Below are 12784 nucleotides of genomic sequence, written 5' to 3'. Positions count from 1 at the left end.
GGACTTACTAGTAAGGGAGTCGGGCACGAAGTTCAGAGGGGGCAGAGCTGACGACCAGGCTCAGCGGAGGAGCGTTTATCTGACCTGCGCTAGGACTTTGGTTCCAGGCAGAGCTGGAAAGAAAAGTTCATGCTAAAAGCAAATAATGTAAGAGTGAAGGAGGGTCCCGCTATCACTGAGCAGAGGGGGAAGCTACGGTGAAGACCCTGCTCAATCCAAGCAGGAAGTCTCCTCAGTGCTAACTTAGGCTCTTCCTGACAGGAGAGCAGTCCACACCCGACTTTGAAACTCCTTCATGTTTGCTTTGGTTTTCTTCACTTTATAAAATTAGAAAGAAAGAAAGAAAGAGAGAGAGAGAGAGAGAGAGAGAGAGAGAAGAGAAGAGAAGAGAAGAGAAGAGAAGAGAAGAGAAGAGAAGAGAAGAGAAGAGAAGAGAAGAGAAGAAAAGAAAAAAACCTCTTCTTTTCCGGCTGGAACCATGGAGGCTGTTCCAGAGAAGAAAAAGAAGGTTGCCACTGTGCCAGAAACCCTTAAGAAAAAGGTTCCTGCTGTGTCAAAAACTCTTAAGAAAAAGGTTCCCGCTGTGCCAGAAACCCTTAAGAAAAAGTGAAGGAATTTCGCTGGGTTGAAGGTGAAGCACCTGAGGAAGAAGTTTGCCCTGAAGACGTTGAGAAAGGCAAGGAGGAAGCTCATCTATGAGAAGGCAAAGCACTATCACAAGGAGCACAGGCAGATGTACCGCACTGAGATGCGGAGGGCCAGGATGGCAAGGAAAGCCGGCAACTTCCATGTGCCCGCAGAACCCAAGCTGGCCTTTGTCATCAGAATCCGAGGTATCAATGGAGTAAGCCCAAAGGTCCGCAAGGTACTGCAGCTCCTTCGTCTTCGACAGATCTTCAATGGCACCTTTGTTAAGCTCAACAAGGCTTCAATTAACATGTTGCAGATTGTGGAGCCCTACATAGCATGGGGGTAACCCAACCTGAAGTCAGTAAACAGCTCATCTACAAGCGCGGCTATGGCAAAACCAACAAGAAGCGGATCGCCTTGACAGACTCCCTGATTGCTCGATCTCTTGGTAAGTTTGGCATCATCTGCATGGAGGATCTAATTCATGAGATCTATACAGTTGGGAAACACTTCAAGGAAGCAAATAACTTCCTGTGGTCCTTCAAATTATCTTCCCTGAGAGGTGAGATGAAGAAGAAAACTGACTTTGTAGAAGGTGGAGATGTTGGCAGCAGGGAAGACCAGATAAACAGGCTCATTAGACGGATGAACTGAGGTGTCACTGTGGTATTTTTGTAATCTGATCAGTTAATAAACAGTCACAGCTTGGCAAAAAAAAAAAAAAAAAGAAAGAAAGAAAAAGAAAAAAAGAAAAGAAAAGAAAAGAAAAGAAAAAGAAAAACAACCCCAGTATCTAAGCTATAGACTGAAAACACTGTTTCAAAATGAAGCGGTCGCAGGACCAGGACAAACTCCAACCCTGGTGAGAGACCACAGTGTGCACAAGATAAAATGTCTCAACTGTCCACTGTGGCTACTGGGGATGTGGCATGGTGTGGTCACTGTTCGGTTGGCGTCCCTATCTTGCCTCCCTCCCTGAAGTGGTCGGGCAAATTCCTCCCTCCTTCTCTCCAACCCTGCCCACACAGAAAGCCTCTGAACAGAACGGGGGACAAAGGGCCCAGTCCCTCATTCCTGACAGCTGTCCCAACCCCCTTCACTTGAAGTCACTAGCCACTCAAGCCTTCCCCCCAGTGTCCCCAGCACAAGCCCGGGCAAGTCATTTTCTTTTGTCTACAGTCTATCAAAACCTTTCCCTCAGTAAGCCTGCCCATTCTGGTTTCTTCTCCTGAGGTTAGTGAACTTGCCCAGAAGCCCATTCCTAAATAAATTTGCCTTTTTTTCATTGAATTCAGCTCAAATTGGCTTATTTTTTAAAAGGTTTATTTTATATATCTAAGTACAGTGTTGCTGTCTTCAGACACACCAGAAGTGGGCATTGGATACCATTACAGATGGTTGTGAGCCACCATGTGGCTGCTGGGAATTGAACTCAGGACCTCTGGAAGAGCAGTCAGGCTCTTAACCACTAAGCCATCTCTCCAGCCCAAATTGATTTATTTCTTCATCAAAGAAAACCTATTAGTCACATTAGAAAAATGGTTGGGCAGTTAAAAGATTACATGAACACACACATTCACACACACACACACACACACCTAACTAACCTAACTATGACCTAGCTACTCTGCTCCTAAGCACCTGCCCAAAGAGATGAGAGCACATGTCTATAAGAGTCATGCTCAGGTTGTTCAAAGCAGAGACTTCAGTAATACACCTTCAAGTTGGAAGCAGCTGGCAGCTCAAATCCACACTGAGTGGTACATCGATAAATGAGGGACGGTCAGCAGGGCGTAGTGGCGCATACCTTTAATCCCAGCACTTGGGAGGCAGAGGCAGGTGGATTTCTGAGTTTGAGGCCAGCCTGGTCTACAACGTGAGTTCCAGAACAGCCAGGGCTACACAGAGAAACCCTGTCTCGAAAAACCAAAACCAAAAACAAAACCAAAACCAAAAACAAAAAAACTGAGGGGCGGCGTTTGCACAGAGAGAATTCGCTAGACTTGATGGAGATTCAGTGGTAGAGTGCTTGTCCAGCATGCAGGAGGCCTTGAGTTTGATTACTATCACAAGAGGGGCCTGGGAGAGGGAGGGAAGGAGGGAGGGAGGGGGGAGGGGGAGGGAGGGAGAGAGAGAGAGAGAGAAAATGAGAGAATGAAAATGAGAATGGGGAACTGAAACAGTCAATAACACTCCCAGATAAACCTGCGACTCTCAAAACAATCAGGTTCAGTGAAAGAAGCCAGAGTCCTCTAAATGTCCTCCCCAAAGACATTCACTTCACGACTCCATTTCTAACATAAGGAATCACTGCCCGTGAGCGCCCTGGGACAGAGACGCAGAGGGGAGACTAGATAAGAGTACAGGGAAGTTTCTGGGGGAGGAAGTGTTTTCCAGCTGTGGTGGTGGCCTTGTAACAGACATATAGGTCAATGCATATTTAATTCTACACCTTTATTTTTCATCTTATTCTTTTATTTAGAAGCAAACCATATGCAACTCCATAGCAAGAAGCTTGAGAATGTTTATTTAAAAAAGATGCCTTACTGGCACTGGAGAGATGGCTCAGCGTTTAAGAGCACTGACTGCTCTACCAGAGGCCCTGAGCTCAAATCCCAGCAACCACACGGTGGCTCACAGCCATCTGTAATGGGATCTGATGCTCTCCTTCTGATGTGTCTGAAGACAGCGACAGTGCACTGATATACATAAAATAAATAAATATTAAAAAAATAAAGATGGCTTACCTGGTTGGAGAGACGGCTCTGAGTTAAGAGATCTGAGCTCTGTTCCCTGTCCTGTGGTGACTCACAACTGCCTGCAATCCCAGCTCCTGCAGGTCTAGTGCCCCTTTGTCCTCCTTCAGATCTGCACTCACTTGCACACACATGAACTCACTTGCACACACATGCACCCACTTGCACACACATGCACTCACTTGCACATGGATTTCCAGTTTGGAACTCCCAGGCTCATGAACTCTCTGCTTATCCTCCATTCTCCAGTCTGAGCTGCAGCATCTTCCCAGAGGCCAGGGCAAGTGTGTGTCCCTTCTGTTTCCCAGCAGCTGTCTGTCCCAGCTTAGCCACATGTGCACACTTTAAGCACATGCTTATCGTTTAGAGAATAAGAATAAGAATAGGATACATCTTTCCTATGGTAGAAAATTATACTATTTCCCATCTCTGGATTTGATTCAAACAAGTAGAAGAATTCAACAACAATATATTAGGCCATAGGGCAGTGGTTCTCAATTTTTAGGTCACAATCCCTTGGAGGGGTGCATGACCCTTTCACAGGGGTGGAAAATAATTGTATGGCTGGGGTCACCACAATATGAGGGACTGTATTAAAAGGTTGCAGCATTAGGAAGGTTGAGAAGTATGGCCGTAGAAAATCTAAACAATGAGTTTCCAATCAATCCGTTATTCAACCACACAGGACACCTGCAGAAGACAGTGGCAGAATCAGCCATCCCAGGGGCACACTGAACACGCTCTTACTCACTGACACCTTGAAAAGGACCAGAAGCAACAGTGTGTCTCCTACTACAAAAGCAGAAACTAGACATAAGTAACAAAAAGACTATGGGAGATGCTGGGATGCTGGCCAGTGGAAGAGCACGTGGCTAGCACCTGCCGAGCATGCACTAGGCCCTGGGAAAACACGGGGACCTCCAGATAGTAGGTCACTAAATAAGGCTTTAAAGAAGAATAATTTAGCTTTCATTGTAATGCACAATTGGATTTATACCCTCCCTAAACAACTAGGAAGTGAGACATCACATCTGCTACATGGGTTCGCTTCTGCATTTCAGTCTTCTTTCTTTCTTTCCTTCTTGTATTTTATTTTGCCTTTTTTTTTTTTTTTTTTAAATTTTTCGAGACAGGGTTTCTCTGTGTAGCCCTGGCTGTCCTGGAACTTGCTCTGTAGACCAGGCTGGTCTTGAACCCAGAGATCCACCTGCCTCTGCCTCTTGAGTGCTGGAATTGAAGACATGAACCACCAACCCAACATCCAGCTGCTACCTCCTCCTCCTCCTCCCCTCCTCCTCCTCCTCAAAAGATTTATTCTTGTTTTATGTGTATGAGTGCTTTGCCTGTATGCATGTCTATGCACCATGGCTGAAGATGCAGTGCCTGAGGAAGCCAGGAGAGGGCGCTAGAACCCCCTCACAGAAGTTACAGATGGTTGTGATGTGTCAGTGCTAGCAGACTGATCCAGGAGTCAGCTCTTAATTCCTGAACCATCTCTCTATCCCTACCCAACCCCCTTTCTTGGTTCCTTTGGCCGTTGTCTTCATACGTTTGTCTGTCTGGATAGAAGAAAGCCTGCTCTCTGGTGTACCTCCTGTGGCCTAAAATGATGTCTCACGCTGTAGAACTTCCAGTTAATGTTAAATGAAGTGACTCAGCCCCTTCCAATCACATTGGTTATTTGTGGTGAAGGTGGTTAACTGTTAGCATCCTCTTCAAGTCCTTTGTTGTTAGTGGACTTTTCTTTCTCCTCTGAACTTCAAGTTGACAGCAGAGGGCGCCCTGCCACAGACATAAAAGGGAGTCTAAAATTGACGCGTTACATTTAAGTCAATCTATTAAATTTTCAAAGATGTGAATTTTACTAAAATAGAACTCGGTACTTAATCTTTTCACTATTTTAGGATTCTGACCTCACTCTCCCTGTTCTGTTCCCTTCCTTTCCTGGTAATGAACATTTCAGCCTCCCGTGAATCACAGTGACATGTACCGTCAAGAGCTTTTCCAATTTAGCTTCGAGATTCTTTCAGATAATAAAAGGATTAATCCCTGTGATTTCCAGATCTTTCTAAGTTTTCCACAGAGAATATAGTCTTCCTTTTACAGGCCTGAAGAGGGAACGCTGGTGTGTGTAGTGGACTGGTGTGATGTGCTTTGAAGGCCTGTTCCACTTTAAGCGTGGTGCTCAGAGGTTACCTAATATTTTCAGAAAAGTGAGGATTAGGGATGTTTTAGGTTAAAGCTGGTCAGAAACAGCGGTTCACCTGAGCAGTGGGCAGGGTACACCTGTTGCAACAGTACAGAAGGTGTCTGGAGGCTCAGCTCATGTGGCTGTCTATCTCTGATCAGGTAACCAATCCCCCCCCCCCCCATCATTACACATGATCTGTAAGCAGCCTTGGAGACCAGCAGAGCCTTCATTTGGTTCCTCCCCCACTCTTTTCCCTTTTGTAGAACTTTGGGGGGAGGGGAATTCTCTCCTCCAGGCATGATATTCCTGTCTCCATCTTGAAATCAGAGCTGTTTTGGTTGGGCAGTGGTGGCTCATGCCTTTAGTCCCAGCACTTGGGAGGCAGAGGTCGCCAAATATCTGAGTTCAAGGCCAGTCTAGTCTACAGAGAGGGTTCCAGAACAGCCAGGGATACACAGAAAAAAAAAAAAAACAAACAACAGAAAAAAAGGGGGGGGATAAATCAAAGCAGTTTTATTCTGTGTCTTTTCTAGTGATGAAAATTTTAACCTCCAGTGAATCACTGTGACCTGTATCAAGAGTTTCCCAATTTAGCTTTGAGATTCTTTCAGATAATGAAAGCATTAATCCCTGCAACTTGCAGATCCTTCTAAATCTTCCGCAGAGAATATACTCGCCCTCTCAGGGCTGAAGGAGAACACTGCTATATATTGCAAACAGTTGAGAATGTTAATAGCTTCTTACAAAATTGGGTCTTTTCATTTTCTCCTGCAGAAGGAGGGGGGCACCACAGACTCTCCCTAGAGACTCCAACCACTCCTCCCTCAGCCGCTTCAGCTGCATGGGGCTTAGTGCCAGGCTATACAGGAGGTGGAAGGTGGCTTGGGTACCAGTGATACAGTGTTACAAATTCATCATCCACCCATGCTAGGTGAGGCTTTTATGAGACATGGCTGGCTGTCTTTGAGTCACCTATGCTCCTACAAAACAAAACAAACAACTCAGTAGTTCAACAAGCTACTGAGTCCAAGCTACTGGATTTGGAATAATTTCTTTGGTCTTTTAGATCTATCTATCTATCTATCTTTTATGAGACATGGTTTTCTCTGTGTGGCCTTGGCTGTCCTGGAATTCTCTTTATAGATCAGGCTGGCCTTGAATTCATAGAGATTCACCTATCTCTGCTTCCTGAGTGCTAGGATTCAAGGCTTGCGCTATCACTGCCCAGCTGTGTGGGGCTTTTTTGTATACAATATTTTAATCAGATACCTTCCCCTCACCCATCTCCACCTAGATACCCTACCACACACACACACACACACACACACACACACACACACACACACACACACACAGCGGCCTTTGGATGGTGTCTTAGTCAGGGTTTCTATTCCTGGACAAACATCATAACCAAGAAGCAAGTTGGGGAGAAAAGGGTTTATTCAGCTTACACTTCCACACTGCTGTTCATCACCAAAGGATGTCAGGACTGGAACTCAAGCAGGTCAGGAAGCAGGAGCTGATGCAGACCCCATGGAGGGATGTTTCTTACTGCCTTGCTCAGCCTGCTCTCTTATAGAACCAAGACTACCAGCCCAGAGATGGCACCACCCACAAGGAACCCTCCCCCTTGATCACTAATTGAGAAAATGCGTTACAGCTGGATCTCATGGAGGCATTTCCCCAACTGAAGCTCCTTTCTCTGTGATAACTCCAGCCTGTGTCAAGTTGACACACAACACCAGCCAGTACAGGTGGTAAAAATACTTCCTGATTGGCTTTTCCTTTGGAAGCGAGGTGGGCCTGTTAAGGGATGCACACCAGGCAACACGACAGATAGGTTCTAGTCGAGATGAGCTTTCTGAAGACAATCTCAATTTCAGCTCTGGAAAGTATGGAATAAAGTTGAGCAGTGGCACACGCCTTTAATCCCAGCACTTGGGAGACAGGGGCTGACAGATCTCTGAGTTCGAGGACAGCCTGCTCTACAGAGTGAGTTCCAGGGCAGCCAAAGCTACACAGAGAAACCCTGTCTCCAAAAAGACATAAGAAAAATAATGGAACTCGTCATGCATTTGTGTGCTATCCTTTAGCAGGGGCCATGCTAACAATCGCTGTATCATTCCAATGTTAGCATATCTGCTGCCAAAGAGGGCACATTTCTTTTATCTGTTGACAGCCTGTTTGGAGTGAAAAGTTGTTTCCGTGTCATCTCTTCAGGAAAAAAAAAAAAAAAAAAAAAAGAAAGAAAGAAAGAAAAAAGAAACCACACAACACCATTGTTTTCCTCAAAAGCAATTTCTCTTAAGAACTAGGTTTATGGAAAAATCTGGAACTGAATTGGGAGCTCACGCCTCCTCAGAGCGTCAATGATTAGTGGTTGGCCTGATCCAAGGCAGTTTCTTTAAAGGCTGTGCTTTGGCAGCGTTCCCACCGAGAAAGATTATTTCCTCGTCCCTGTGTTCCCTTTGCCAGTATTTTGCTTGCCCTTGTCCTTATTTTGCGCCATTCCTTGATTACAGCTCAAAAACGACACCCTCTAGGCAATGTTTCAAAACCGCGGGTCCCTCTTCCATTGTACCATTTAGGTCAAACCCGGGAGCAGATTTTCCCATCACGTATCTATCTGCAAGACCGTAAATCAAGCACCAGTGGGAGTGCAGATGCCCATCACCAGCCCGGGTCTCTCAATGGAGGGACAAGCTGGTCCAGTGGAGTCAAGCCGGCAGGAGGGCAAAGTCACTGCGGGAGAGCCTGACAGCTCCTGGCACAGTTTACATGGGGTAGGGAAGGGGGCTGCCTTAATTCAGGTCAGGAATCCCTAAGTACGTGGAAATCCCTCTGCGGGATGAGGCCGTCAGCATCCCACACGCTCGCGTCTCGTTTACAGTCACGCAGCCTGCTGGTGCGCCCCGGGAGCGGCTCCGTACTCACGCGACCCGAGACGGTCCCAAAGTACTGATGGGGTCGACTGCTCCACGGAACACCAGAGCAACGGACAGGAAGTGAGCCTCCTATAGCGCGCCGCTCGCTTCCGGCCCGGCAGAGCATCATCCATTCTCTTCCCGTCGTCTCCCGGGCGCCGCTTCCGAACCGGCGCGATGGGCAAGAAGGGGAAGAAGGAGAAGAAGGGCCGCGGCGCGGAGAAGACGGCCGCCAAGATGGAGAAGAAGGTGTCCAAGCGCTCGCGGAAGGAGGAGGTGAGCGGGACGTGGAGCGGCGTGCGACCGCGGGCCGGAGAGCCGGAGGCGGGGTTGCGCCCGGGGTCCCTGGGTGGCTTCGGGCCTGCGCCGAGCCCGGTGCCCCCGGGCCTCTCCTCGTCTCCCGGGTCTCTTTGCAGTCCCGAGACTCCTTGTTTACCCGGTCGCGCTCTCTTCCACTCTTCCATGGAAGACCAGATCTGTCCTGTTGGGTTCCGCGTGCCCACCTTACTGTGCGCAGAGGGAAGCAACGTGGTGGGGCTTAGTGGAGGAGAACTGAAGCTGGGTGACTCCTGCTTTGTCCAGGTCTGCGTTCCGGGAATAAAATCGTAACGGTCCTGCGCCTCTCCCCAGCCCCGATCCCCTAAAGGAGAGCAGATCTTCTTCCAGCAGCCTCAGGGAGTGAGCCCTGAGTAGGAGTTTTGGGGTTGTATCTGTTGGTTTTCGAGACAGGGTTTCTCTGTCCTGGAAGTCACTCTGTTGACCAGGCTGGCTTCGAACTGAGAGAACTCCCACTGCTTTTCCCCCAGAGTGGAGTGCTGGAATTAAAGGCGTGCCACCATCAGCAGGATTTAGTAATCAAGTCACTGGAACTGCAGTGTTTCAGGACAATTGGTTGTGACCTTCACTCATATTCTTATAGGCATTGATTATCCCAGGACCTACAGGTGGATCTGTGCCGAACTTCAGGCTAAGCACCGTGCTTGCTGTTGACTTAGGGCTTTTTGACCCAAGAAACTATGGAGGCAGCTTTGATGGCCACGTTTAGCTCAGTGGTCTGCCAGGCACAGGACTTCCTGGGCTCCCACCCTCATAACCTTGGAAGAGGGGACCTCAATTGAGAAATTACCTCCATAAGATTGGCCTGTGTGGAGCTGGAGAGATGGCTCAGCTGTTAAGAGCATTTGTTGCTCTTCCAGAGAATCCAGGTTTTATTCTGTGAACCCACCTGGGAACTCACAGCTCTCTGGCCATTGTGATGTGGTCCACAGACACACATTCTGGCAAGAGGCCTACACACATGAAATAATACATTTTTTTAAAACCTGCTTCTAGAGCCGGGCGTGGTGGTGCACGCCTTTAATCCCAGCACTTGGGAGGCAGAGGCAGGCGGATTTCTGAGTTTGAGGCCAGCCTGGTCTACAGAGTGAGTTCCAGGACAGCCAGGACTACACAGAGAAACCCTGTCTCGAAAAAACCAAAACCAAAACAAAACAAAACAAACCTGCTTCTAGGCAAATCTGGGGTGGGTGGGGGGTTGTCTTGATTAGTGATTGGTGTTGGAGGACCTAACCCATACCCGGGCAGGTGGCACTGGGTCGTTAAGAAAGCAAGCTGAGTAAGCTACAGCAAACTAGCTAGGAGGCAGCTTGGTCTCTGTTTCCTCTCCTGTCCCCGGGTTCCCAGGTGCCTGCTCTAACTTCCTTTCATGATGGAATGTAAGCTGTAAGATGAGGTAAACCCTTTCCTCCCCAGTTGTTTTTGATCACAGCAATAGAAAACAAACTTGGACACCCTGGTAATCTCAGGGGAGTGGGTGCTGCGTGGGTGTGGGAAGGCTCCAGCGCTGGCCAGCATGCCTGTTACCTTAGTGTCCAGGTTTGTGGTGACAGCTGGGACATAGGGGCTGTCGAGTGGTAGACTGCAGGTCAGCACCAACCCCGCCATTCAGGCGCTGGTCTAAAGGACGCAAGGCCTGTTCCCGTGGAACCTATATGTTAGCATGGGAATAGGGGCTGGAAACCAGTAAGCAAGAGGGATCCCAGCTGTGTAGACAGCAAGGCAGGCTGCAGCTGTGTAGACAGCAAGGCAGGCTGCTGGCACAAACAGGTTGTCAGAGGCTGTTGAGGGCAGTGTGGCCAGGGTGCAGTCTCCTTCATAGAAAACCCTTAATTGATTGGCAGGAGGGGTGTGCATGCATCTACACCTACAGGAAGCTGCTGCTGTCACAGTATTCCCTGAATGTGTCAGGATCTATTTTCAGATCCATGTTAGTACTCAGATGTGATTGGATCCCAGTCCAGTCAGTCCAATGGGACAAAAGCTGGCCGTGCCTTTGACTCAGAGAGTGGTTAGGCAGTCTTACATATAGCTGCTTTTTATCCTTAGGAAGACCTGGAGGCCCTCATAGCCCATTTCCAGACCTTGGATGCCAAAAAGACCCAGGTCACAGAGACACCATGTCCTCCACCCTCCCCACGGTAAGTGGGCAAGTTTTGTTTCCCTTTTTTGGGTGGGGTGTTTGAGACAGGGTTTCTCTGTGTAGCCCTGGCTGTCCTGGAACTCTTCTCTGTAGACCAGGCTTGTGTCCGAATTCAGAGATCTGCCAGCCTCTGCCTCCCGGCTGGGTACTAGAATTAAAGGCGTGCATCCTTTAAGACCAGAGTTGACCAGGACTGGTCAGGAAAGTCCCACGTGTAGTTAGAGCTTGCATGTCTTCCTGTGTGCTTGTTCAGTTAGTTCTAGGGGAGCTTGCCTAGTTGCAGGGCTCTCCTGTGAGCATGAACGTGGTGTTGGGCTGGAGGTTGGTCCTGTACTCTGAGGTGGTATAGGGAAGGGAATGGGAGTCTGTTTAGCCTGGTGTCGTGTTCTCTGACATCGCTCCATTGTGGCTTTTGTCTTGCAGGTTAAATGCCTCCCTGTCTGCTCACCCTGAGAAAGATGAGTTAATCCTTTTCGGAGGTGAATATTTCAATGGCCAAAAAGTAAAGTATATGTTTTTCTTTTCTCCCAACCTTTCGGGGCTCATTAGAAGTAAATTTAAGTTGGTGATATAAATGTGTCCTGTCACCCCCTCTTGCTCTCCCACATGCTAAGTGTCAAGCCTGAGGTGAGGTGTGCATGTCTAGTCACCAGAATCCCCTAGGGACCCACCGCAGGCTCTTGACTGCTGCAGGGGTCCTGGCCTCTCTTAGTCAGCAGAGCCTGGCTCTGTTGGGCCATATGTGCACTGTCGCTGGGTTGCTCTTGTTGAGCCCTGTGATGCCGGGCCTCATGCTAGGCGTGTGGTCTGTGACATTGTGCCCACAGGCCAGCCTTCAGAGCTGTTTGGAATAGAGAACGTGTTAGTGAAATTGGAGTCTAGAAGGAAAGGAGCTGAAAGCGTGGGCTCCTCCAGGGCCTGCTGCAAGCTCCAATCATCTCACTGGCCAGCTTGCTTTCTGTGTTTTCACGCATTTAAAACTGGCTTAAGTTCAGAGTGACAGGAATGCTGGGCCTGTGCAGCAGAGGCTCTCAGGCTCTGAGGAGTCAGTCGGCAAACTGAGATGCGGTCCTTGACTTGTAAGGTCTCCTCTGTGTCTGCACACTGGCACTTGGCCCCTGACTTGTAAGTCCTCTGTGAGCTCTGAGTGTAGAGTGGGGAAAGGACGCTAATGTGGCCATGCTATTCATCACATCAGAGTGATGGACTGAGGTTAGCATTCTGGGCCCATGTTAAGGTGTGCTGGGCTGGGCTGAGGGGGCAGGTTTGGTGCTTTAGGCATGCACAGTGCATCTTCCAGTTAGCATTTTTACCTGGTCATAGGTTCATTGAGACTTAAGCCTGTGGCAAGTCCGGAGCATCTGTCATGTCCTCGCAGACCGTTTTTGGGCTTGCACATGACCTGTCTGCACTGGTATGGGTCAGTTTACAAGCCTCCTGCAGGGTCTCCCTGCTGCTGTCACCTGGCTGCCTGCCTGCGTGCCGTCTGTGGCATTGATGATCCACTTCCTTCCCGCAGACCTTCATGTATAATGAACTCTACATCTACAGTATCAGAAAGGACACCTGGACAAAAGTTGACATCCCTGGCCCACCTCCCAGGCGCTGTGCTCATCAGGTAAGGCCAGAACTGACTGCCACAGTCCTCTGCACACGGAAGTCTGTCATTTCTATTTTAATTAATTGATTTTTATTAATTTATTTTTTTACACTCCAGATTTTATTCCCAGCCCCCTCTGACTGTTCCACATCCCATACCTCCTCCCCATCCCCCTGTCTCCACATGGATGTCCCCACCCCCCAC

At 48.5% G+C, this 12784-nt stretch overlaps 1 protein-coding gene, 1 non-coding gene and 1 pseudogene across 4 annotated transcripts in view; 2 read left to right on the top strand and 1 right to left on the bottom strand.

Annotated features, from left to right (window-relative positions):
• The first annotated feature begins 468 nt into the window (after positions 1 to 468).
• Positions 469 to 1284, top strand: LOC110337679 (annotated as a pseudogene).
• Positions 1285 to 7628: 6344 nt separating this feature from the next.
• Positions 7629 to 7731, bottom strand: LOC115062719. The gene has a single exon (XR_003842651.1). It is a non-coding gene; the product is annotated as a U6 spliceosomal RNA (small nuclear RNA).
• An 888-nt stretch (positions 7732 to 8619) lies between these two features.
• The window catches only part of Klhdc4 (kelch domain containing 4), a 29178-nt gene continuing 25013 nt past the window's right edge, over positions 8620 to 12784 (top strand). The window contains exons 1-4 of one of the 3 annotated variants that reach the window (XM_021220488.2): positions 8620 to 8777; positions 10887 to 10978; positions 11404 to 11482; positions 12500 to 12598. In XM_021220488.2, the coding sequence (XP_021076147.1) occupies positions 8679 to 8777; positions 10887 to 10978; positions 11404 to 11482; positions 12500 to 12598 (369 nt within the window). In that variant the 5' untranslated portion in view covers positions 8620 to 8678. Of the gene's footprint in view, positions 8778 to 10886; positions 10979 to 11402; positions 11488 to 12499; positions 12599 to 12784 lie in introns of those variants that run through there. The other 2 variants (XM_029532715.1, XM_029532714.1) reach the window with 2 other exon arrangements.

The sequence above is a fragment of the Mus pahari genome, chromosome 20 (assembly GCF_900095145.1).
Source record: "Mus pahari chromosome 20, PAHARI_EIJ_v1.1, whole genome shotgun sequence".
Taxonomy (NCBI): Eukaryota; Metazoa; Chordata; class Mammalia; order Rodentia; family Muridae; genus Mus; species Mus pahari.
This window is presented reverse-complemented; position numbering and strand designations above follow the sequence as displayed.